General features: G+C 40.9%; 1 protein-coding gene across 3 annotated transcripts in view; it reads right to left on the bottom strand.

Annotated features, from left to right (window-relative positions):
• Positions 1–22,741, bottom strand: part of dbn1 (drebrin 1) — a 121,829-nt gene extending 99,088 nt beyond the window's left edge. For 2 of the 3 annotated variants that reach the window (XM_072375730.1, XM_072375731.1), the window contains exon 1: positions 22,583–22,740. In XM_072375730.1, coding sequence (XP_072231831.1) covers positions 22,583–22,665 — 83 coding nt within the window. In that variant the 5' untranslated portion in view covers positions 22,666–22,740. Of the gene's footprint in view, positions 1–22,582 lie in introns of all 3 variants that reach the window. The other variant, XM_072375728.1, reaches the window with a different exon arrangement.
• Between the last annotated feature and the right edge of the window lie 5,159 nt (positions 22,742–27,900).

Below are 27,900 nucleotides of genomic sequence, written 5' to 3'. Positions count from 1 at the left end.
CAAAGAACGATCATGATGAACTTTACATCCTCATCTGCTGTTATCACTGCAGCTAAACAGGGATCAGCTGCAGAGATGGCTCTCTGTGGTAATCGTTACCACGGCTCAGTCAGCAGGCTGTTCCAGGAACAGCACTGATCCCGTTGTGATTCAATAGTTGGACAAATTGTGTATGTGTGTGTGAGAGAGAGAGAGAGAGAGAGAGAGAGAGAGAGAGAGAGAGAGCTGGTGGGCATTGGGTTTTCGATAAAAAAGAGCCGCTGGATAAACTGTGTCCATGTAAGGCCACTTTTCTCCTGATTAAACACACAGGAGCAATTTGTGGTGAAAGCCTCTGACAGAAGCTGAGGGAGAAGCAGAGAGGAGAGAGTTCAGATTCTGAGGCTGCTCATTTATCAGAAAGACCGTTTTCCACAAGGAAAATTCCAGCTTTTTAACACCGTGTCTGAGAGCACTGAAACACAGGGTACAGAGACTCTGGTGGGATTCAATGCAGCAACAAAATATTGCCTCAGACATAAAAGATATTTTCACTCAAATAAATCTCAAACATTCGTCAGCCCAAAAGACTAACAGCTATTTAATTTAACAGGGAAACAGCAGCTGTTTGAGTCCAAAATTCAACCTGCACCAACTGAAAGGTTGGGGGGGAACTCTGACCACAAGTGTAGCATGAGAGTCAGGGGCTGGTTTTCTTGGAATCAGAAACTCTGAAGCTAAAACTGAAACTGAAATCAACCAGTAAATGAGTCAGGCAAAGGGGATTTTTCAGAAAGATAGCAATCCTGATGTCCAGTTTATTGAAACTACACTGGTTCGAAGAAAATGAAAACAAAACCAAACACACACAGGAATACAGGCAGCTCTTTGCAGAAAGTCTTACACAGGACACAAAAGTGCAAATCACTGTGACACTGCAAAATGCATGGAAGACCCTCCTATGTGGTAGATGAATGCTAACATTTGCTAACATTGCAGAATTAAACAGCTTGACCACGCTACTGTATGTTGGGTCGTACAACAGGAAGCTCTGTTTGGTCATACCTTTGACAAATTCCACCAGATTCAGTGTTTTGGGAGCAAAACTAGCAAAGTTAGCACCTCCCTACTCATAAAAACTGTTCATTCACCCTGATAGGAGCATATTGTTAACTAACGAGCCGACACGCCATCAGATTCGACAAGCACCATCAATCTGCACCCAAACCCCCCCTCGAATGTAAACATTTAGGAGGCTTTTCCAGCTGTGGAGCATCTCCCTCCTGCAGCCAGTCATGGTTTCTACTCAGGCTGTTGCAGGACAATACAAGCTGCTCCTCCACATGTGTTTGGTTAAGTCTCATCCACACATGTGGAAGGGGTAATGGCTGCAGGGGCGGTTTGACCCTCAGTGTGATCCACAGCTGGGACCGCTCCCCCTCTTCAACACGCTGATTTAGGAGTTTTCAACACTCAGATGGACACTTAGCAGCCAGCAGCTGGGGGAGATCTACACTGGAGGTCAGGCCAGTTCACAGACATGTTTAGTTTTAGAGATTATAGGAAAGCAGCTTCCCTAAAAACTGTTAAGAGTCTTCAGGTTATCAGATTAAGATGAGAACATTTAAGTGTGGTGACACTGCAATGTAAATAACTAAAAGCTCACTTTACAGTTTTAAGATTTCTTGAATAAATCAGTAAATCGACCAGCTTACATTACAGAAACCTAAGCAGTATTTTATTTTTTTTTATTTATTAGCGAACAAATCTGTGGGCCAGGTGAGCTGTTTGTGTCCATCTTTTTACACCTGCGGCCGATTTGTGTATTAAATGAATAATACAGTGTGATTTAGCGCAGTCATTTCAGACTGAACCATTATTTATTGACACAAAAAAAGTCATGCTTTAAATTTTGGGCTTGGCATGAGTGGGACAGCTGCAGGAGGAAGAGCTGCAAAGCTTGTTGTGGAAAAGAGAGATTTCTTACAGTAATTTATCTGCAATGACATAGAGAGTAGTTATCGGAGCATATTAATATTCATGATGAATCAGTGATGAGTTTTCAATGCAACCCAGTTGCCATTTTCTGTTTCTGGAAACCAAATATTTGTAAGGCAAGGCAGGTTTATTTGTATAGCACATTTCATGTACAAGACCATGTACACGTGTTTTATATGAAACATCAAAAGCATTACAGCAGGGTGCAGAAGAAGCATGAAAAGGTACATTGCAACAAACTTAAAAAGAAGAAAAGAAATTAAAATTAAAAAACAGAAAAAGCTGAAATAGAATAAAACAGCTAAAATGCAAGAAATAAAAGTTACAGTGTGAGGAATTAACAATGGTTTTGATAAAAGCCAGCAGACTGTTCAATGATTACATTGTATAGTTTGGTTTTTAATAATTTTTTAAAGGCATAGTTTTCCCATTTCTTTCTTTACTTCTGGGACACAAGCATGACTGATTCTGTGGTCACATGGAACCTCAGTGTTATATACCAACAAATGGGAGCTTCTTACAGGGCAGGCTGTGGTGGTGATGAGATGATTCTGATGACAAACCTGTGTTAGACTCCAAGTGGATCAGCTTTAAACCTGCGGACCTGGATGAAGTCGTAGTTTAACTACGAGCCGACCACAGTGAAGGTTGAAAAGGAAGAACTGATCATCGACACTTTTCCTGGATTGGGAGCTCATGACAATTCCCCCGGTTTAGTAAATCTGTATCTAGATCTTCTACTCAGCATATTTGATACAAAAATTCTATTTTCTTTTGGACTGCTCTCATCCTATTTTGAGGTAAGGAACATTAATTAGGCTGCAATCAAAACAGTTTCCACCTTCTTTACGATCAAGCAGCTTTCGAATGTTTGGTTCTCTGAAGGGTTTCTGACTGGATGAAGAGATTTAAACCGAACTTAATTTCTAAAGCCTAAAAAGAATTTGACTGCTTTGCTTTCATGAAAGGCAGAGTTTTCCTCTGCTGGATTACAAAGATGGCCCAAAATGTCCTCTAAAACAGAGGAGATAGTGTGAGGTTTACAAGTTTAGATCATGTTGAAGAAGAAGCTCCCGGTTGAAGAAATGATTTCTCCCTTGTACACAGTTAATATCACAGCAGGCATTACTGTAAGCCCCCACCCATCACTGTCTCACAGTTTCAACGACTGAACTGGACGCGCCAAGAGATACAGACAGGCAGATTTTTCTAGACAGACAATAAATTCAACCCTACTGTACTGCAGCCTCTGGCCAGAACTACAGACGTTTTGTCTTGCAGTGAAAAGAGATCTGAGAGTCTGCGTCCCGCAGGACCAAGAGCTCAACATTGCAAAGATACAGTCCTCCGGCCAGACCAGTAAATCCCAGTTAAAGCTTCACGGCCAAGGGCGCAAGGTTTTAGGAAAGAGATCTGGCTGCTAAACCCTTCAAACCAAATCCTCACCAAAGATGAGGGGGTTGGTGGACTTCATGTCTGGAAGCCATTAGAAAATGAGAAAAAAGAAAATCACGCTACAGACTCCATTTTCGTTTTACTTTTTTCTCTTTAAAAGAGGTTGGCCACCATGACATACACCACAGGAGACATTTTACAGTTACAGAAACACTTGTGTTGAGCCAAAACAGCCAGTTTATAAGCAAAAGAAACAACAGAGGTCACAAATGCTTTGTGAAATGAAGCCAAAAGTCTGATTCTCAAGTGAAAAAGAGGAAATGACATTACACTGTTTCCCTGGATTAAGCAGAGTAAAAGTTGTTTACTTTGCTCTGTTATTTACTTATTTTAGCCTCAACTGCTGCAGCTCAGATTCTGAGAGACACAGAGGAGGAAATCGTTATCTGGAGAAATTATTAGTTTGTTTAAAAACTGTATGCTTCTCAGAATTCTCTTGTAATCCCCCTTTTTTTTCTAAATACGGCAGAAACGGAAACTTTCAATTACTTTAATTCCAGTAACTTGTTTTTGGTTGTTTGAGCTGTAAAACATGCCGCTTTAGGGGATTAAAGGGATTGTTTGGAGTTTAATTGTCGAGGGTAAAGTACATTAAAACAGAGAAAAAAACATCCCTTATATCAGTTACTGTAAAACTAGATCATCTGTAGACAACATTCAACCACTTCTCTTCCATACTCACTGATCCAATTTGACCTCAGGTCAGCAGAATTCCAGTATATCACCCCCCCCCCCCCCCCCCCCCCCCCCATTGACTTCTTCAGCTACAGTTTCAGTTTTATTTATCCCTTTCCCAAATCCTCCTCATCTCCCTCTAAATCTCCCTCCTCCCCTCCCCATCCTCACTCACTGCATCTGTCAGCCATTTTTACTCCTTTTCCTTTGATTATTCATGTATTTGGCTGCTGAACACACCGGCACACTGTTAAAACAATGACTACGTCAATGTAAAGGTCTGAAAAAAAACATTCACTCCAGCAACATATAATACGGAGCTTTTTTACAGCACATAGCCCTGCTGTTTATCAGGGTGAACATTATTTATCTGTCAGCTTTGAACACCTTGTTAGCCTCTGAAAACAGGGCAGCTGTTATCAGCGGGTCCACGTGTTTAATGCAGGTCCCCAGTGATAAATCTTCATTTACAACGCTGTCTTTGAGCGTATATCTGCCTCACTGAAGCTAACACAACCAGAAGGTGTGTTAAAAAGGCCAAATTGAGGCTCTGTTTGTCTGTCTGCATCAGCAACGCAGGAAAATGTCTCGAGGGTTTTGGCGGTGAAGGAATGCCACCTCCAAAAGATCACCTTTCATCCAACTTAATTCAAAACGAAAAAGGTTTTACAATTTATTTGTAAGAGGGATGCATAATAAGGAAAAACTTTGCAATTTGTCTTGTTTTTGTGCATAAAATTGCAGATCCAGCATTATCAAAAGGATTAATAAGTCTTAGTACCTTCAAATTTTCTATTGAATTCCATGTCTTGCCCTACATATCCTATACACCACTATCTAGTCCAAAAGACAAACACAAAAAGAAGTAATTAGCTCAGTTGAAAGGTTGCTGACCCAGCTTTCCCAATATTAACATATATTTATGTGTTCTTTGACACCGTACTGAGCCCCATAAAGAGTTCCTGACTTGTAATTCGCTTTGAATACATTTTCTTTGTTTTAATGGAGAGGGAGAAATTGGAATTGGTCCTAAATCTGCTGGAGCAAATGGAACTCCACTTGCTGATTTATGAGAACTTGAGGCTTATAAATCTGATAATAAAAGTATCCTTCTTGGTTTGAGCTTCTTCTCTGATGTCTACATGAGGAGTTTTTGCAAACGAAGCAGAGCAACATGAAATTAAACTATTTAACTCGGCCACTATTTTATTTTAGTTTGGCTGCTAAAATGTCATTTTGTCTCTTCAAAATTTAGACTTATTGTTGGCTCACAAGATAAAAGGTATTCTAATTAAATCTTACATCAATGCCATTAACTGCACTTCACATTTACTTTTATTCATTGAGATCAGGAACATATAGTCTCATCTCCTGCAGATGTCCACCAGATGGAGTTTTTTATGGATATATATGGACTTTTTGGTAAATTTGAGTCCTTCGTTTATTCTCATTTAGTCCTACAGCGAGAGAAAACTGCATTTTTTACACAAATATGAGCTCTATTGTCGAGTCAAGACACACACACACCACCACAGCTCCAATCCACACACAAACACACTTCACAGTGATGTCATCATACTCACTAAAAAAAAAAAAACAACAATCAGCACACAGAGATAACAGTGATGTTGTTTCCCTCCCTGTTTCTGAGTCCCAGGCAGTGTTGGTGTGATTCAAAGGTCCACAGAGGACAAACACTGGCCTCCGTCCGTCCAACCATCCCATTTCTTGTTTACACAGAGAAAGGAGGAATGAGCCAAGGAGAATACAAAGAGAACGCCTTTTCTGTTGTTGCTGGCAGGATTGAGAGGGAGAGTGTCAACAAGAAGTTTCCAAAAATATAGATTTGTCTTTCTGACAGCTGTGTGAACAGACAAGAATAACACAGGAATAGAAGGAGACATCAAAAACCTAAATTTATAGCTCTTTATCTGCGACTGAAACACCCTGCGCTCACAGCGTAGTTTGAGTTATTTGGCCTGAAGAAATCCAGCTGTGACCTTCAGCCTTTGATTGATTTGTCACAGTCTGACACATCAAACATCAGATACCAAAGAGATGATCACCCCTGAATACAGTCACAGCCAAAGTCCACATTTTGCGGTGATTCACTGGTTTAAAAAGATCATAGGACACATGAGGGGGCTCATCACTGGAGAACTGAACCTCATTGACTTCCAATCTGAATCCAGTCAGCGCTCAGATGGGCAGCTCCAGCTCCATCCAGTTCTGATGGCTTTTTCTTCAAAATAACGGAAGACAACAGAAGAGGCTTCAAGTTCCATTAAGTTCAAAACTCCCAAGAAACCCGACTAAAGGAAACTCTCCAGTTGATACTGAGAGTTAGACTGAAGATTGGTGGCAGCACAAATGAGCATTCAGAATGCAAAATGCGTCTTCAACAGGAGCATAAGCACATAATGAATTTAAAGGATGCGTTTTTATGAATTCGTTACTGCTTTCATCTCATTATGACAGAATTATTTGCGTTAATGGGGATAATCTCAGTGAAGCCAGGCGACACAGCTGCAAACATCTGCCACTTAATGTTTAAAGCCCTTTGGGCAAATAACCTGAAAAGTATCAACGATTCAAGCAGAGACATCGTGCCTCAGTCTTTTCCTGCTTGTTTCCTTTTTCATTCACAGACAGCCTTGAGTCTGTCGTACCGACTCATACTTCATCCCACTGAAGGCTGAGAGTGTCACGCCATTCAGAATTAAAACAGCGACCCGAAAACTCTTGCAGTCACAGTTTTCTTTCACCTCACAAAGCCGGTATGCCTGACACTAAGTATCTCCATTACTTTGCTTTAAAAAAGAAAAGAAAAGCTTTGGAAAAACGTGAAGCAGGCTTTGAAATGATCAAAACATCTGCTGATGAGTCAGAATGTGTGCCGACATAAAGCTTGTAGTTGAAACGGAGTTCTGATTATTTTCTAACTGCCATCTGTAAGTGTTTGCTGTATGTGTTAAAGTCTGTGTGAGATCATGTGGTTGTGTCATACTACATTTAGCAGATGTCACAATAAAACTGAACAGTATGTTTGTCTAAATCAGACACAAGCTGAGCATTTTTTTTTTAAATCAATAAAAGTAGAATTCCCAGCTCAGAGCATTGGCTCCCTTCTGGTATTTGATGGTCAGAAAGTTCTGCTTTTGGAGTGGATAATGTTACTGTGAAAACACCTGAGGGATACATATCTTGGAGACAAATTAAAGTTGATGTTGGACTTGAAGTAAAAGACAACAAATCTCATTTAGAAAGAAAGAAACCCAGTGGAAGTGGTGTATATTAATTGTTACAGTGCACTGCTCGGTGAGCTCAACGTAAATGTACAGATAGTTGCACTGGATACAAGTGGATAGAATTGGAACTAACAGCAAAATAGATAAATAAATATGTAAATAAATTAAATAAATATAGCTTGGTGCCAGACACCACAGCAGACCTTTGGAGGTCCAGAGGAGACCATTCCTTGACAGGTCAGGGCTGTTCTAGCAGGGAAAAGGAGACCTACTCAATATTAGGTAGGTGGTCATAATGTTATGGTTGATCATAATGTAAACTGGATCCAGAACTGCAAAAACAATACAGATGAGCATTTACAGGAAAAACAGCTTCTGGAAATCACATCTCAGCAAAACTGAAGTTAGCTTTAGTAACCAATTTTACCGTATCTTGTGTTGAGATAACAGTGTGTGACAATTACTGACATCTAGTGGCCAAGTAGGAAATAGCAACCATCTCAAATGCTACTGACCCACTATCGAGCAACAAATTGCATCTATATCAGCAGTTTAATTTTATGTAGTAGAGAAAATAAGTCATTTTGGTGTCACTCTGAAGACCTTTACTGTTCATCAAAGGATTTCTTTCTTGGAAAAAAACACACCAATGTTAAATTCTTGTTTTTAATGTCTTCGCCGCTTCATGTTTTGCTTCTCTAATGAGGTTGTGTCCCGCTCTTTGGCCTGTTGTTGCATCACGCTATAAGTAAGCTCAACCATTTCTCCAAAGTGTACCCACAAACTTTTAACAAAACAGCATCCTCAAACACTGATCCCTCTGTTTTATTCTTCTCTGAACAGTACTCTTCTTCTATGTGTCTTTTATGGCAGTAATATGGCCATTCTATTGTGAAGGATCCCCAATCAAATATAAATGACTCACTCTAAGGTAGTAAAAAGAAATTAGTTCAACAAAAATAAATTGCAAGCTGCAACTTTAACGCTCACAAAGAACCTTCAAACAGTCCTGTAATAGCATAAATGTGAATGTGATTAATGTACATTCAACAATGTTGGACAGAGGAGTTAAATACATACAATACTCTGACTATCCGTTCAGAGTTTTCAGGTGTATTAGCTTGTATCAGCAGAATTAAAAAGAATCTTTGCTGCATTACTTCTGGCTGCTACAGAAACAGTCCAACTCTGCAACTTTGGTTGGAATTTGAATGTGTGAAAGGGGAGCTAAAAATAAGAGCTGCCTCACTACTCTTTTCTGGCCAATTTAATCTTCTTCATTCCCTCCTGCTGCAAAGCTGCAGGGAAAGAGCGCAACGAAGAAAACCTTCACAAAAGATGCAAAACCTTCCTCTTGAACTCCAAACTTACAAAAGCAGCAAAACGACAGCTCGACTCTCAGAAGTGGACTCACGGTTGCTCATTTAACCGAGAGGAGGCTTTCAGCTCAACAGGCTGGCTCACACACGATTCCACTGACTCTTGGTCTCAAACTAATCCGATTTCTTTTTTCTCTTCAGTTGCACAATCGAGATGAAGTCATGAATTGCTCAAGAATCAGTTGGTCACCATTGAGGTTTCCATTATGACCTTCATATCCCGCATAACTAGAAGAATCCAAGGCCTTTAACAGCCAGAAATGCGTAAAATGACCTTATTCCAGTTTTTCAATGGAATATCTTTAGTGACCAGAAACAAGAGGATTCTCTAATAAATCTCATCAGTTCTCACAGCCCCTTTTAAAATGTCTTCATCAGCCTTGTTTTTCTTAGTTTTGGAGTTTTTATTTTTTTACCAGCATCAATTCTTTTGCTTGTACCAAATTATGTTTTGAAGCTCTTCCACTCGAAACAGCTCTGTTGTCAATGACAAGAAAGGCGCTGGCGTATGAACAAATGGCTTAAATTTAGATTTCAAAGCGACACTAAGACTATGCTTTGTATTGAGTGGCTTCTTATTAGATATATTATACAAAATCCCAGATATTTCTAGACCTAGCAGTGACTCCTGAAGAAGAGCTTTTTCCACTTTCTTCTTGTGTTTTTCTCCACCTTAAAGTTTGTTACTCTTCTACTGAATTACAGCCGCTAACAGCATAGTCGAACTGATTTGTTTTAGATTCGCTTCAAACCAGGACATGTGTCTGATTCACATTTCTTCTTTGTGGCTTTTCAATTTCGGATTTGCTTTGCTAATAAAAGGAACCCTGACCAGTGACTGAATATGTCCCCATTAAAGGCTTAACTGGCAACAACATCACTGAGTCACATAAATATGGCGAATAACTTTTGAACTCGAAAGTCAAAATATCCAATATCCCTGAAGTTTAGCATTCAAATTCAGAAAGTAAGACCTGTCAACCCTACCTTTCACCCAACGGCAGCTGAGATCGGCTCCAGGTCCCCTTTGCCATCCACAATTACAAACAATGGATTGTGACGTTACTGCATTTTGGACCAGTGGACAGACATTTTCCAGTGAGACTGAGCTCTCATCCGTCACCTTCATAAAACATCTAAGTCTTCTAACTGCAGAACAAAATCCACAACAGAACCCTGGATGTTTTTTAAATGGTTTCATTTACTTAGCACCTTTCAAACTTCAGTAAATCCCCCTTAAACTACGGTCTCTCGTGCTACTTTTAAACTGTAGAATGTGATCTTTTTTCATGACTCTTATTATCATCTTTTATGTGTCCTTGTTCTGTTTCCTGCATTGAATCATCATAAACACATCAATGATGTTTTTAATTTGAAAAAACTCCTGTTTGTGTGACAGAAAGCCTCTGATCACCATATTGTGTTGTTAATATAACATGGGCAGCATTATTATTTCACACTTGCCAGCAGAGATGACAGGGTGTTTGTACTGCAGATCTTGCACAAAAAAATGAATAAATAAGCAAAACCTAAATCTTAAATATAAACCCAAGAGTCAGTGAGGAGCGCAGCGCAGCAGGGAGGAACCAAGAGGGAATTATAACACTGACAGAGCAAAGTACAGTTCAATTCATCTCTGCGTTACCTCCTCAGAGGCACAGCCCTGTGAAAACATCAAAATGCATCCACAACTGACATCAAGTTTTATCTGAGTGCAGACATTTCCTGCTTACCTCGAGATATGAAGCGTTCTGAATGTCTGCACAGAGCTTTGTAATGAAGAGTAACAACAGAAAACATCCTTTACTTGTTGCCTCTAAGGGCCACAGAAGACACGACGGGTTGAAAACAGCCTCCAGAATCAGTTTGTTCTGCAGTCCCAATCAGCCACAGGCTTGTTTGCTTTCAGCCTCCACATGGCAACTGAATATCTAATGAATAAATAACTACCTTAAATAATTACATTCGGCGGAAGAATGCAAAGGAGAGAATTCATGATGTTTTTCTTCTCATCTAATCTTTTATCTCCACAGAGGTGGTTGGGATTATTTCGATTTCCTTCTTTAAAACAAGAAGGTAAAATAAAGGATGACAACGAATATATCAGCTTTGGCAAATTCATCAGTTTGTTCTTTTTTGTCTTTTAATGCGTTTCCAAAACCTTCAGCCACATCACATGTTCTTTATCAGCAAGTATGTGGTTACAGCTCCAGGGAATTAAGTAGTGAAGAAAGATTTGATGCCTGTCAAAGCTTTATTTTACCTTCCTTCTCTGGTGCCTCACTGAAAGGGTCAGCCCACCTAAATTTCAGGAAACAAACACCAGACCCTCTTACTTATATTTACACATGCAGATATGCATGCACATGCAGATTGTTCAGTTTGCCCACAGCTTATCTGGATCCAAACCAACTTCTGTTCAACCAAATATACAGAAATGCAACCAAAACCAATGAAGGATTTTTATTTTTATTTCTATTCAGTATATGTGCTGTTATATGTGCTGCAAGTTTCTGCTCCGATAAAAGTCGGGTTTGCTGTCAACAGCTCATCTGCTCTTGATTTGCTGGTTTTATCGTCTGGGCAGCGACATAACCGCTTCACTCCTCATCATGACACTGACCTCGGCCTGACACGGCTGCTGTCCGACCAGCAATCTCAGACATTTACTGAAGGTTATGACCTCATTATCCTGCTGGAGCGAGTCACCAGCCAGAGGCGATGGAGGGAGGACAGCGACAAACACACGAATGGAAGGCAGAGTTGTTGATGGAGGGAACAGACACTTACTCTGTACATTCTTGACTCCTATTGCCGCTCTATTAGGCTGCTTCTATATTAATTCATCAGAAGGAACAACGCAATAATATAAAGAAGCACTCACGGGTGACATTTGGCGAACAAAGAAATAATTGATGTACAATTTCTGAGTCTTACTTCCTCCAGGAAGCTTAAAGCTTAAAGTAATCATCGCTGTGAGCATCAGCAGCTTCTTTTGCTTTGTTGACATATTTCCTAAGTGCACTGACAGGCTGGCCTCTTTCCCTGTGTGCGAGTTATAAAACTTAGTTTGTTTCTTGTGATGAGATTAAAATGAAGTCTGAACTAATAAAACTAAAGCTTAAAATACAGTTGATGTTAACTACGCCTGTTTATCGTGCCTGCATCACGTATCCTGTGTTCGTTTGGTGCGTTGGCTGTCCTCAGAAATTAACATTACACGTATGCGAGCTGCAATATGTAGGTGACTGGTAAGGGTAGTGTAAGCTTTCCGATATTTTCTATTTGCAATTTTTCGCACTGTGCTTGCTTCAGGGGCCTTAACCAAACCTTAAGTATCTACGATACTGCGACTGGCCCCTTTGCCTGTCGAGATCTTCAGATCAACAAAACGCTAACCTCATTTATTCACCTGATGTTTAGGCTACCGTTTGTATCCTGTAAATCAGGTGCGCTCCCTTGTAGAATCCTCCGGTAAAATGCTTACTACACAGACAAGCAGTTACGTTGAGAACGGAAATTATAGCTAACGTGAACACAAGATAAAACAGCAACTGTATTAACAGCCCAACTGTGGATGAACTTAAACACGTACAACAAAGAAAATGAGAGTTTAAAGCAGAATATGGCAACCTGAGGAAGAATGTCCCTCTCTGTTGTGCTTCAGCTCTGCCTCCACAGCCCAATGCTGCACAGGAGGCTGTCACATTTGAGACTCTTCCTGGCTCTGATAGGTTGCTTTTACTCAGTAACAGAGGATTCATGCAAAAAAGCATGAGGAGGAGTCACATGTATCTGATTGTTTTTCACTGACCGTCTCATTTCCTATTCCTGGAGAAGAGCGGCGGTTTCGGTATTTTTTCTTTCAGGCAGACTAGCAGTCTGCAGATGCGATTCCACCCAGCTGGGAATTGCCAAAAAACTTTTTTATGTCAAAAACACTTGGAAGAGGTGTTAAACGTGGCGTACTAAGCACAGGTATATCCAACCAGCCAAAGTTCAGTTAATCATTGATGACATCCCGACACACAGGGCTGTAGGCAGAACTCTCACAGCACAAAGTTGCAATATTAGTGGTTCAAAAGTCACACTTTCCATTAGCCTCTGTGCTGTCAGACTTTCCATCACGATTAGAAGGTCATCGTTTCATTTTGCTGATGTTTTCTTCCTCCACAGTCCCAGCTGGAAAATTTAAAGCCACCAACTAATCATTGCAATGAACAAACCTATAATAATCACATAACAGCAGCAGAGGGATGCACACATATAATCACAGTTTGTTTCGCTTTTTTTTCTGAAATAAAAAATAAATACATTTATGCAAATGAGGAGCATCCATTCATGATCTTAAATGGAGATGGGTAGAACCATCAAGAGTCAAGATGCAGTGGCATCCAAACACCTCCGGACACGCACCATGACTGTGCAAAGTGAGCACGAATGCGTGTCTGACTTTGGATTAGCAGACAATAAATCCAGTTGGGAGAGTATGTACGTTATACCTGCAGATTCGCTGCACATTCTATACCTCTTCCTCAGCTCCTGTTTCATAACACTGTACATCATTGCTCCATTGTGAAGCAATTTCCATCCAGACCAGGATTACATAAAAGAGGATAGTGCAATAAAACTATTGATTTTCTCTATTTTGGACACCTTCAAATGTCAGCACGGTCACGAGTATTTAGAGGTTCCCCCTCGATGGTTTTTAGGTGAAAGATTCACAATTTAAAGCAATCTAAAGGCTGCTGTAACTGCGCCTTGATGATCAGGGAAAATAAATCCATTTTGTGTGTTTCTCATCTTCTTTTTTTCTACAAATCTAAACACAACATACTCATTCTTGCCAATGTGATCGTTTTGGCTGATCACTGCTCGCTGCTTTCAATGTCGGGGGACATGATTTATTTAAGCTGATTCCAGCACAGCACTACCTCACAGCATCAGCTACATTCCTAAATATAAATGTGAACCACCAGAGGAGGGGGAGGAATTATAAGTCAGATAAGAAGAGGAGGGAGAAGAAGAAGAAGAAGAAAAATGGGATGGAAGAAGAGAGGCGACCCGGCCAACTGTCAAACAACTGCTTCATTGATTAATTGATACCTACAGGAAGTGCAAGCAATGAGGTTGTTATGACTGTTTCTTTAGCTGAAATGCTGCTACAAAGCAAATATTTCCATTATTTTTCTCATTACAAAATTAAAACCTCTTAAAAATCACAAATATTCAACCTGACACTTTGACAATAACATGCAGCAGGTTTTGGTGAAATGTTTCAACAAATTTCCAAGAAATAAATCTGCCCGTAAACCAGGATATTCCTGCCTGTGAGGGAAGTGGCCATAAATGTGCAGTGAAGGATGATGTCAGACAGCAGGCGTGATGACAGCGAACGCCTGGTTTACTGCACATCGTACTACTGACCCTGTTCTAAATAAATCTGAGAGGGAACGAGCGGTGCAGAAAGACCTCAGCACGCCACCACAGAGAAAAAAAAGCTTGCTGCTTTAAGGGCGGGTTTACACATTCAAGTGTGGACGATGTGGAGACGAGGAGGAAGAGGAGGAGGACTGCCAGGAACTGCCACGTTCAGGAGGTCAGAGGTCAAACCTGGACTTCTTCCACAAACTGACTGAGAATCAGTCATCAGAAATAAAATTTAAAAAAAACCTTTCTATGTGTGTTTTCACTCAGAGGATCCATCTATAAAGTGGTTTGTAAGTAATCAACATTTGGGCAGGACAGCAACGACTGCGCACAGATAAACGACCAGAAAATTTATCACAAATTTGACCAGATTCATCGTTTCGGGAGTGTATTAATGACCATTTTCATGTACAGGGGGTTGTTTTTGCAGGTGAAACCTGCTGCTTTCATGTTTCCCAGATCCTGACAGGCTCCTCTTGAAATTCCCCAATAACGAAACCAGCTTTGATGAGTAAGCATTTAACCATTTCTTTGCCTAGACCCATCGTCAAATCTGCTGTTTCTACAGGAGTTCGGTTTATACGGGGGCTGTTGAGCACATTCAAATTCTGAAGTTCTCATTCTGGTAAAATTGTCCTGAAACACCTCTGCATGTCACATCCAAAATAAACTGAGAGCTGTTCCTGAACCAGTAAAGTCTTTACTTTTGAAAGTTGACACTAAACCTTTTCCCAAAGAGCCAATCATCCCTCTAAGTGTTACTGGTGAGTTAGTAACATTTGGAGATAATGCAGAAAGAAAATATCGTGTTTGTCTGAATTTTTCTGATATTTCCTCCTCTGACTGGTCACCGTCATGACAACGGCACGTCTCTACTCCCTGAAGAGTGGACTTAGTTTTTCTGTTTATTTGTCCACATTTTTACCTCAGAGACTCTAAAAAACTGATGGACGGATGGACGACAGGAAGTTGCCCCCAACTGGCATCTGCTGTCAGTCCATGAGACGCCAGGCACTGACTCTGTTGCATTTTGAAACTATTTCATCAGTTCAGTGCCTTTAAAGTGCAGATTTTGTCTGTCATTACTCTACAAGAGCATCAACGCTCCTTTTTATGGATCCTCTGGAGGTCTCAGTGTTTAGCCGTGTCTAAAATCTCCCACAGGTGCTGAGCTGGCTGGATGAGGAACGTGAAAACCACTGCTTCCAAAGATGCACCCCGCTGGCTGTTTTTACCTCGCTCAGCTCCTCTGTGACTGGCCAACCTTGAATCCAGAACCGAGTGCGACCTTAAAGCTTCCTCAGGCATAAATAAACAAAATATGTTCGAACACGAGCTGACGAGGATCAAAGAAAGTATGACTGCAGGTAAAAAAGGTTATTTTCCTGACTGCAATGACCAATGTAATATAACACAAGAATCTGCTGCTCATCTCTTCTTACCACCATTTCCCTCTTTTTGTCAATCTGCCAGAGGTGACTTGTCAGATAATGGCCTCCTCCAACAGCTGGAGGGGTCAAAGGGTCACATGACAGTTGCAGAGGTCTGCATTCCTGAACATCTGCGGATTGTTTGATATCGGATAACCTGGATTCACTCGCTGTCCTTTGAACATCGTCCCCTTCACAGCGCATTCATGAATCAAAGGTCGACATTCCTCTCTTTTCGCCTCAAGGACAGGTTGAATAAATAATGGCAGGCTTTAAAGTAAATACCATCTTAAAACTTCTCTTTTGTCCACCCTGCTCACATCTGAGCACAGCAGCACTGGCTTACAGTGTCAGGACTTTCCTTCAGGCACTTCATGTGAATAAAAGCTCAGTTTTTAAAAGCTGTTTTCATGTTTCACAGCTTATGTAACTGGATGATATCAGGCTGATCGTCCTCCTGCACATGACCATCTGTTAATACTCATCGCTCTTAAAGCTGGTTCTTTTTAACTCATTTTTACATGAATTTGTTTCTTCTCGTGTAGAAATGTTCATTTGTTTCAACGAGCTCCTCTTTTTTCTGTCTGAGGTGAACTAGCAAATAAAAACACCCACAACGAGCGCTGTTTTTATCATCTGATTATTCAATCTAACTTCCTACTCTATTTCATACCAAAATAAGGAGCTGTAAGTGGTAAAAATCTATTTCTCTTTGACACTGTGTCATTTATTTTGACAAAAACTGAGACAAAACACAGAAGCAGTGTTTGAAAAACTAATCATGATGATTAATGATCAATGCACTGATCATTGACTGATCGTGAGCACTTCCATAAAAGCTTTGTCAGTTTTGTCAGTTTGCTGGTCTGGAGCACTCAGGTGTCTGTTAACACAATGCCAAGGAGGAAAGACATCAGCACAGTGGAGATAGAAAACTTTTCTCACTTAATTTCAAGTAGAATTGGTCATGAAATGATCATTCAAGTCTGAAACGATTCCTCACGTAACTTGAATAACTCGCCTACAAAAAAAATGTTCCTTTTAATTCCCACCAAGATGTTCTACTCAGTGGTCGCCCTGTTTCACACGGACACTTATTACTGTCACACAATGAGCGCACGTGCTGCGTTTGTAGCAGCTTGATTTGATGGAGGAAACCAGAGGAAACAACAAGGGGCAAAATCTGAGAAAAAGAGGAAAAATTCTCTGAAGTTTGGAAGCATTTCAAAGAAAAGAAAAGAGAAAATACTGTTCTGTGTGTCTGACATAAAAGTGAATTATAACTAACCCACTAGCAGAAGCACGCTATCATATTTTCCTTAATGTGCCTCTGCCTATCAGAGCAGCTTCAGTCCGTAAGCTGTTAATGTGAACTCATATTCTCAGTCTCATCAAAGGACAACCAAAATTTTTTAAAAAAGCTCATTTTATCTGACCATGCTGTATCTGAAAAATCAGAGACTGCTGGTTAAGGTGTTGTGTTAACTGCTGTTATTTCACTCTGTCTCATTCACTGTGTTGTCTGATAACAAACAATTAAAAAAAGGAAATAAGAGGCTTTATTAGGATTTCGGCTGCATTAAATGACAGTTTATGAAAGCAGAGAGCGTGTGAGAGAAGCAAACAGATGTTAACACAGCTGGACATTAGCTACAAAGCTAATACCTACTGATACCTTATTGATGTCAGGATGAGAAATGTTTTTAAATAAATATGTTTTTTTGGTAATATGGCTAAAAGCTGATTCATAACGTGAGCTTGTTCACGCTTCATTCTCAGCCACTAACAGTCGATGCTGTGTCGAGCTCAGCTCTGTGGGTGAGTCAGGCAGAGACAAACAACTGTAAGCGTGTCGCGAATTCACAAATAAACATCCGACACCTTTGCAAAACATGGGATGGAAATACATTTTCAAAAAGTTTAAACATGGGCAAAGAAGTTAATCCCAAAAAGGAGTTTCTTATTTTATCCAGTTTCATCTCAGCATTGATTAGTCTGCTGATTATTCACTCGATTAGTCGTGCGGCGTCCAATTCGTACCTATCCCAATCTGTCAAAGTCCAAATTGTCCAAAGTCCAAGCCCCTAAAATTGTTGTAAAAAATTGAGGTACAAAATAGTAACCATTTTATTTGATTTAAACTTCTGTAAGTGCATGTTTTTAACTTAACTTTCACTAAGTTAGTAAACTAAAGTCAAACTCAGTTTGTCAGTTCCACTGACTATGAATGGGAGATGCAAAACAGCTGGTCCATGGTTTGATTCTTACCCAAAAATTCAACAAACCGGACACAAAGAGTTTTTATGGACTGCATTTTTATGGACTGCGGCAGTTCATTTGGCTTGCTTCTCTTTACTTTTCAGAAGTTAGTACAAAAAAACAAAAAAAAACCTCGACTTCTTTCTGAATCTATTTGCACAATCGGTTTCATAACAGCTTCTCCTCGTTTTAAACCTTTTTTTCTGTGTTTTTGCACCAGTCGAACAGCCCGCTGCCTCTGAATCAAGTACTTCATACTCTGGAACCTCGCTGATGATGTCACACTCATTCCCTTTTTTATTAAAACCCTTATAACCTAATTTTTAATCAATCCGTTCCACTTTCATTTCAGTGCTAATTTTGTTCCACTTTATTCATTCAGTTCAGCTTTATGTTCAATCTTCTCTCTTAAAGAGGAGTGTGTGTGTGTCATTTACTGCTATTCTGTCCTGGCTGGTGTCATTTTAAGGCAACATCAAGCTGCAAGTAGCATCTGAGACGTACAATAAAAGCAGATGTAGCTACGTAGCTCTACAGAGGGAGTTTTTTTTTTACCCTGTTGACAAAGCTGTGATTGTTAAAAGCCGTTGCTGAACACAAAAACCAACCAGTTAGATCCTGAACAAGTAGGGAGACAGAGAGTTTCAATCTGGGACCAAACCACTGCTGAACGACTGTATTTAGCTTTAAAAAGAAGACAGTAGGGCAGAGGGCATTGGAAGGAGTTGAGGGGGTGTCCCGTGTTGTTTGGGGTCAGCAGCGTTTGGAAGTCTCTGCCTTTGTTCAGATCCTATCAAGTGTGAAAAACGGGGGCAGGCCTGAGGCCCCGCGCATCATCTCTGCTCCCGCTAAACAAGCAAACATCCGAGCAGAAGGAAACCTCTGAACGTCTGCAGCCCTGCATCACGCAAACAGAACAGACATACAGACAGAAACAGGGGCTGACGCCAAATCCAATTCACACTTTTACAGTGTGGTGAGGCCCGGAGGGACGGCGAGTGGAACAAGCATCACTTCCTGTCGAGATCGACAACAGAACCAGGGTTTAATGATGATGCTTTGGCTTCTCTCTGGGGGGTGCAGTGCTCAGTGTCAGACTGTTATGACACAAACAGATCCTAGAATAGTGATGGAAATTAATCCTGCATTTTTGTTTTTCTATTGCTGATAAAACCCTGGGCACTTCAAATTGTCGATGGATCCTGTCCTGACTGAACCGTGTGTCTACTGCAACTCTCAGTCGTGTTTACTTGCTCATTGAACCAGATTTAGACTCAGTTATATCACAGATTTTGTCATTTTCATCTGCATTTTTAATCCCTGTCTGCAGACGTTTGGCTTGCAGAAAACGTTCTTCTACCACATCAGCTTCGGTTCGCCCAGTTCTGTTTCAATCAGTTAAAACAACCTCCAGCACCCTCCAACATATCTGTTCACTCTCCAGATATCTTACATCACTTCTAATCTCCACATTTGGCTCAAGTGCACCAAATCCTCCAAATCTGGAGGGTTAATCATTCAGACAACTAACTGCATTTCATTATCAGCTAATCCTCTGATACCTTTCTTAATTAACTTGAAAAGTATTACGTCAAATCCTCACATTACAAAGTCAGAACTGTAATTACTATTTACAATTTTTGCTTGTAAAATCTATCGATTGGTCTCCACAGACCTGATTTCCGCTGGCTTTTTAATGCTACTGGAAAATAACCTTACAAAAGATCATAGCCAATATGGTTACGGTTTAATGAAGTAATTCTGACGCTGCGACGCTGCGGACTGTGCAAGAAAACATTAAAGACGTTCAGCTGCTTCTATAGTACGGCTGAATTCACTGCACAGACGTTATCTTTAAGTTACTTTACTGTTGATTTTGTCCGATGAGGCTGCGGTTATAAAATCAAGATTTTTTTAGAGCAGAGCGATAGTCTGGTGATGCCTTAAGTGACCCCGAGCTGACACGTGGTCTTAATTCAGCCCCAGTTTCTGACAAAAGAAACAGAAAAATATGTGAAAGCAGTTTTATTGGGAATTCAGCTGGATTAATATACACTGCCAATTCTCTGGTTTAACAAAAAACAAGCAAAAAGATGGAGCTTTGGAGCATGTACAGAGCACTTGGGACTAATTGAGTGTTTACATGCAGAAGAGATTTGATCCCTGGGTGCGTTCGTACAGTTTTGAGACCTTCGAATTTGGTTGGAGTAGCATGTCTACATGTATTTTGAAAGTTTAGTTTGAGACCGACACAAAAATTTGTTTCCTTTGTCGTGTCATACTAACGTACTTCAAGTCACTGCATTTCATGAAATAGTCACAAAACTACTGTTGCGTCACATTCAACAGGCTGGACACACAAACCACACGTTTTTACTGATATACGTCACTTTAAAGGTCATGCTGGGACACACACACACAGACAGATATCCTGTTTATCAGAACAGGCACACAGATTTCTGTTTCATGAGCCTAGTCTCACTTTTTGTCTTTAGCCACCTGGTATTTTTTAGATGGGATGAGACTCACTGGACAAAGAATAAACGAGGGGCCAAAAAAAAGTGGTTTTGTAACATGGTATGGTTTGTAAGAGAGTCTATTCTGAGGCAAACCTTGGTGTTCTCCTGACCTTTAGCAAGTCATTTTAATGGCTAAATGTACCCAGTGACCGAATGAAGACGGAAAGGTTTAAACAAAGATACTTGAAAGAGTAAAAGTAGAAAGCAGTTCGTACAAGAGACGAACTTGGGTCACTTAAATGACAATTGTGTGGAAATCCAACACCAAACGCTCATTTATTAACAGTTTAATAAAAACTGTGTGGAATAGTTTTCCTGTAAGCAGTTATTTTGTATCTATGTACACGAACATATCCTAGACTGTCTTGACTATCAATTAAACTGGATCTCAAAGTGTATCTGGGTGTGTTATCTGTACCTAAAAAGTAGCAATCAGCTGAAACTAAAATCTGGGTTGTGGGTCAAGTAGAAGCACCTGAAGCTAATATTGTTTAGATTATCGAAATCAGACAAAATGTTTAATCAAATAGCTTCTAGGGTACCATAACCCACCAAGAGAGGATGAAAAGCAGAAACACCTGCAAACTTTTATCTGATTTAATCCCTTGGTGAATTCAAGGTTAGTTTTAAGGGGAGTGTTGTTTTTTTCTTTGGAATTAAAAAAATAAAACACAGTGAGACACAATGTGGAACCAAAACCAAAACTCTTCAAACTGAAAGAAGAACTGCTTTGTGTATTAAAGGCAATCTGACCTCATTCAGCCTAATGACCAACAACAGATGGCACCAGGTCACATTTCATGGTAAAGACGGTGTTTGGCTCCAGACAACTCAGAACAGGCTCCATAATCTGAGCTCAGTCCCTCCAAAAGCTCCACTGATTGTGGAAATTGACATAAGTAATCAAGAACGACAGGTTACAGTTTAACTTACAGTCAAATATGACCTCTGGTAGGGGCTTCACTGCAGCTCTTCCAGTGAAAAAAGAGGCCTTCCTCTTTCTACTTTCTGTCTAACACAAACAGGAGAGGGGGAGGAAAGAGGACATGCCTGCAGCAACACAAAGCACCGTGTTTTTCTTTTGGAATCACCTGAAATATCCCTGTTCTGGGTTGCTGGCGGGGAAGTCCAGCATTCAGGACTTCCTAATCGGCTAAAAACAGCACCCACCTCAGTTTTGTCACTCATCGACATGACAAAAAAAAAAAACCTTAAACGTGTATGTTGTGTTTCTGCACCAAAACTTGAACGATTCTTGTAAAAAATCCATTGAGAACAGCTGATTTTCCACATTCAGTGACTTGGCGCAACTTTGTTTTAAATGAACAAATACATCTTTACAAAATGAACAACGGATGCAGATATTAAACTAAACTATCTTTCCAGACTAATTGGCATTCTTCTAAATAAGTGGCGCACCATTTTCTTTCCAGCTTTCCTGCAGTCTGCTTTAAAGGACGCAGCTGTGACTTAAACCAAGGAGCCAGCCTCCTCTGACTGATTACCTTCTAGTGTTCCAGTTTGTTCACTTTTTAAAGCTGGACATGAAGAATTATTTCAACAGATGATGATGGAAGCCCACATCCCTCTAACCCCCCTCCCCACCCACCGGCCTCGCCCCTCTCCTCTCCGGATGCTGGGGCTCATCGTTATCTCTGGACCAGGCCCGTCTACCTCAGCTGAAGCCTCTCTCTCACACACTCACACTCACACACACACACTTATCGTTGCATCACACAGCACAAAAGCCTGAAATTGCTTCCAGCTGGCTGTGAGTAAACCTGGTCCCGACAGCGCGGAGACGGGAGGAACTGAGGGGAACAAAGCGGTCCGCTTCCACCCTGAGCTGCTCTGCAGGGCTCTGCGGTGCGGGTCAGTTCAGACCCAAAAAACCTGTCCGATAAACCCCCAACAAACTCCCACTTTCACGGCTTTTACGCTTCCTATAGATCGCAGCTGATATGAGGCGTTTAGTCAGGAAAATGCAAAGCTGCGCTCTGAAGTGCTGACAGTTCAAGGCCAGGCCTCTCTTTCTGTACTTTACACCAGTCCGGCGTTCATAATGATGATGATGATGATGATGCGCCCCAGTCCTGCCTTGCGCATCCTGAGCGCGCACCAACCCGCACAAGAAATAACCCCCAAGAGGAGCAAGCGAAACAAGGAGGACCGGGGAGATGGAGGAGTGGCCGGCCGGCCAAGGGACTCACCAGTCGGTGTCCGAGGTCTCGTCAATGACGTCCTGGTAGGCGGTCAGCAGGGCCAGTCTGTTCTTGGCGAGATTCACAGCCATGTTTCTGTCCCTGCGAGCATCCAGACCGCTGCTGATGGAGAGAAACACGGAATGAGACCACAGAGGACGAAGAGGAGGAGGAGGAGGAGGAGGCTCCGACTGGTGGAGACAAAGAGGCGAGGAAGGAGTCCGAGAGGTCCTAGCGCCAGCTGTGCAGGCCGATGGGTCCTAAAGCTGAGGAGTGAACTTGTGCTGCTGTCTCAAAATAAACAGAATATAGCTATTGTACATTTCTATAACAATCCCAAAGATGGACCCTGGATATATTATGCCACAGTTACATCAGAGTTTACCCTAATGATTATGTTCAACCTGTTTTTCAAAAAAACACTTAGTTAAATGTCAATTATGAACAGAATGCAAGGATTTACCAGTCTCATCAGCTGATTGTCTGTTTACAACAGAACTGAAAGTGAGACGTTTTACAATTTCATGAAAGGATATGAGCTCATTTTTAATTTGATGGCAGCAACACGTCTCAGAAATGTTGGGACAGGGGCAACTAAAGGGCTGACAAAGTCAGAAAAAAACTAAAAATAAACAGCTGGAGGAACATGTTGCAACTAATCAGGTAATAGTAACATGATTGGGTATAAAAAAGAGCACCTTAGAGAGGCAGAGTAACTCAGAAGTAAAGATGTGCGTGCAAAGATTCTGTAATCTGCAAAAATGTGTCTACAAATTGAGAATCACTTTCAGAATAATGTTCCTCTACAAAACATTGCAAAGACTTTTAATATTTTTGATAGGTGCTGGATGGACCATGCTGTCCAGATGTTTCACCACCTGAAATCATATAAAATACAACAAAGAAGACTCAGGACTGCTGAGCAGCTGGACTCCTGCGTCAGACAAAAATGGGACAACATTTATCTCCCAAAGGTTCAACAGCTGGTCTCCTCATTTCCAAGATGTTTACAGATTGTTGTTAAAAGAAGAGGGGATGATGGACCGGTCCTAACTTTTTTGACATCACCCACCACTCTGTGGGACCTTTTTGTGCCTGTTGCATATTATTGTGGAAATCTGGAAACAGAAATCCATACATGCTAAATCTTTCTTGTCTTTCTATCCTAAAGGGACGATATGACTCCTTGGAGACGAGGTTAAAAAAAAGTCTTAAAATGAGGTTAATCAATTAGTTCATCAATCTTTATTTAGATTTAGATTTTTTTCAATCAAAATGCAACACGGACCACATAACTGAACAGAGAAAATGAACACAAGCGAGAAATTAAAACAAAATATGAGAAAAGAAAAATAATGAACACACACATAAAGGCAAGAAACAGTAAATTATAGCGAAATACTACTAAAAACAGCAATAAAACAATACATAAAAAGCAAAAAGGAAATAAAAATATAAATCGCCAAAAAAAGAGCATATTAAGAGAGAGATCTGAGGTTATAATGACTTCATTTTAAGCTCTGATAAGGAGCAGATGTATTTTTAAGATGTCCTGAAAATTGAAACCTTTAGTTTAAAGAGGGCGTTACTTTCTTTCTCACATGTATGTACTTTTAATTACATTTTCTGTTTTCAGCGACACATTTCCAAAACAGTTTTCTGTCCTGGTTCATAATCACAAATGTTGGAGAGATTTAGTATTTGATCCATAATAAAAGGGATTATCAGATGTTCTTATTATGCAACAGCAGAGGAGGGGCCCTGTTCATCAGAGACAGGCCGTATTTAAACCTCTATCCTCTGGTCAGTGAAATCTTGGTAACTATTCATAACTGTGATTCACTTACATATTAAAAGCTCAAAACATTTCCGTTGTGCATCATTGGAACCAAAGATTCTTTTTTTGTTGATGAATACATGGAAACGGTGGAGAGGTGGATACAGCAGGATAAGAAAAGGAGATTCATTCAAACTGGATTTTGAGTAAATGGAGTTTCAACAGCTTCACCTTGTTGATAATTGCTGTTTGCGGCAATTAAAGACCCCCCCCCCCAGACACACACCCCACCACCCCCATCCTCTATTATCCTCTGGCTCAGTTTTGAGCTCTGAGAGCCAGGGGAAGGTATGTGGGCCCAGTGCCAACCGCCGGGCCTGGGAGACAAACACTGAGGCTGCCCGTGGCAGGCGGGTTACCACGGCAACCATCCACCACTGCCAGGCGGGGGAAAACCTCCTAAATGTCAACTTTTCCGGGAAACGAGGAGAAAAGAACTTCATTTTCAGTCCATTCCTTAAAAGGTGCACAAAAACCCTCACAAAGGAATTCCTGGACCATTGGGTCATCAGAGGTCTCCTTTATTTCATAGATTTAGTCTAATTTGACATCAATTTCCATTGGGTTAAATTCGGATCTGTGTTTTTCAGAGATTTGTGACAAAACTGTGCAAAAAGTGTGACATGAAAATGACATAAATGCCCTCCGTTACCCACAGTCTGTGCTTTGTTCAAAATGTCCACTTGCTCTCCGTGGAGTCGCCACATCAGTCAGCCATTTTGTTGTGCTCTTCAAACTTCTAGCCGTAACTTTTTTACCTCCGTGTAGTGAAATAGAAACTCATCATGTGGTACACCAAACTGCACAGATAACTGATAACTGATAACTGTCTGTATTGTTTAAAGTGTTTTTGTATTTTCTGCTGGGTTTTTTTGTTTCTTTTTGTTGGAGTAAAAGATTTATCTTTCAATTTCTTCTCCTTCTTTGGTTTAATAAATGGACTCTCCTCCTCAACAGAAGGGTATTTGATTGATTTATTGATCAGGTGTGGTTCTGGGATGCCTCTGAAGGGGGAGGCAGACAGGTGGACAGATGGGGGACAAAACAAAAGGTCTATATCCCATCTGCAGCCTTTGTGTGAGGGTGATTGTCTCTCCTTTTGTCTGTCTTCTTTTTTTCTCTAAGTCCCTCCATTTCCGTTTGTTCTGATCAGTTCAAATGGAAGCTCCACATGTATAATAGTCTCTTTAATCCTGTGTCCTCATAGATGTTCTCAGTTAACCTGGTTTAACAGCAGCTCACTTTCTAATTCCTCTTTAGTCATTTTGTCCAGCTCTCCTCAGGCTGTCTGCCTGTGTGGAGATAACTGGAAAAATCCATCCGGCGATGTGTGAAACCCTGTAAAATGAAGCATGTTTCTCTCACTGCGAGTAGAAAATATGCTCTGAATGTTTCCATCCAAGAACAGATGTGGGCGTCACAGTGGATGTGAAAACAGATTAGAGAAATAAAAAACTCTGTGGGGGTGAAACAAAGTGGGGATTAGTTGTGAACACTGAGGATGGTGAGCTGTAAATCTATCTGAAGGCCTCTATGGGCTGTAAACTGTTGTAACCCCAGATTAATAAGGGATGTTTGTAGAGAAGCGGGTTGCAAAGTAGTTTGAAGAAAATATTCGAGTTTTAATGGTGACAGACATTTAAAACACAATCAATTTGACGGAGATAGTTTGTCCAATAAATGTTAATTTACAATAAGTGACTAAGTTGAAGTGGGTAATGAGAAAAGAAACAAACTCAGTTTAAAGACACGACGCGTTGATTTTCATTTAAAAGAAGCGTTGCAAAAAAATAATAAGAAACTAAATAAACGTATCTTTACTTGGTAGCATTTTTACCGTATTTTGTATTTGAAATAAACCAATTTGTAGGTGCTGGATGTGGCTGTTGATGTCAGTCTTAAAGCCTGGGTTTAGGTTGTCATTTTTTGGCATCAATTTCCACAATTTGAGTGAGTGCCCTCTGGAAATCAGATATACCAGATACCCTCCTCTTCCTACTTGGAGATCCAGTCCATGAACACCACAAACAAGATTGGGGAGAAGGGGCAGCCCTGGAAGAGACCATCACACACACTGTTAACGCGCTCAACTTTGTACCAAGAAGGCGGACACAGCTCTTGTTTTGGTTATGCAGGGACTGAATAGCCAGTAAAAGCAGCTCTGGTTCCTCATACTCCCACAGAAACCCCCAAAGAATCCCTCAGGAGACATAGTTGTAAAATTTATCCAAATCAATAAACCACATGTGGACTGGATGGTCAGAATCTCCTTGACGGTGAAGATCTGTTCCACTGTTCCATGACCCTAAAATGCAGTTCAAAGTAACCTTCCTGGACCTCCAGGTGGTGTCTTTGAGGTTTTGCTAAGTGGGGATTCCGTCGTTCTCTTGAGGGAGTTCAATGCACATGTGAGCAATGATGGAATAACCTGGAGAGGCATGATTGGGAAGAACTCCCTCTGTGATCCGAACCCAAGGCGTGTTTTGTTATTACACAGCTGTTAGAATCATGGATTGGCCATAACCAATCCCATGTTCAAGCACAGTGTGGTTCATAAGTGTACTTTGTACAAAGTACTTTGTACAAAGTACACTTATGATTATATAATCGTATCATCAGACCTTCGGTCTTATGGACACACGGGTGAAGAGGGACAGATTGATCCTAATCGAGAAGTGAAGGTAAACTGGCGACGTCAGGTGGAGGCCCCTGTCTGGGAGACCGTCAACTCGCACCTTTGGGTACATTTTTCACACATACCAGGGGAGGTACATGGAATCTGAATGGACCATGTTCAGAGACTCCATTGTGGATGCAGCTTCCAAGAGCCGTGGTCACGGGGTCAAAGGTCCGTGATGTGGTGGCAGCCGGAGGACCTGCTGGTGGACACCAGCGGTGCAGACAGCCATCAAGCTGAAGAAGGAGGCCTTTCAGGTTTGGTTATTCCAGGGGCCACATGAAGCAGCTGACAGGTTAAGCTGTGAGGAGGAAGAAAGGTTAATCGAAAGGTCAATGTTACTGTAGTTGCTGTGATTATTAAAATATCACTAATCCAGAATCCTCCACAGAGTCACTGTAAACACCTGGATTTAGATCACGGTGATTTTAGATGTTTCGGTTGCATTTTACTATTTGATGCAGCTTTTAACAACTTGAAAAGTCGGAGGGGCTCTTTTTTAAAACTGATCACCTGCAAATGAAACCATGACTGCAGAAGAGTCTAATAAAAAAAAGGTCCAACATTTGAAAATATACTTTGTGTTGAAGACCTGAAGATGCTGTTTGCTTTCACACACACACAAAAAAAAACTAGAATTTAGAAAACTGGTCTCACTGTGATGTTGCCTCCGTGTGTCGGAGTTTGGGTTGACAGAGGTCAAACCTGCAGTTCTTAAGTTACAAAAAACTATCTACAAGCCAAACACGACCTTTAACACAGCGTTGGTAACAATGCTCCTGCTGCAGACTGAGGAATGTGTTCATTTCCTCC

The sequence above is a fragment of the Leuresthes tenuis genome, unplaced genomic scaffold (genome assembly GCF_036924035.1).
Source record: "Leuresthes tenuis unplaced genomic scaffold, fLeuTen1.0.hap1 SCAF_21, whole genome shotgun sequence".
Classification (NCBI taxonomy): Eukaryota; Metazoa; Chordata; class Actinopteri; order Atheriniformes; family Atherinopsidae; genus Leuresthes; species Leuresthes tenuis.
This window is presented reverse-complemented; position numbering and strand designations above follow the sequence as displayed.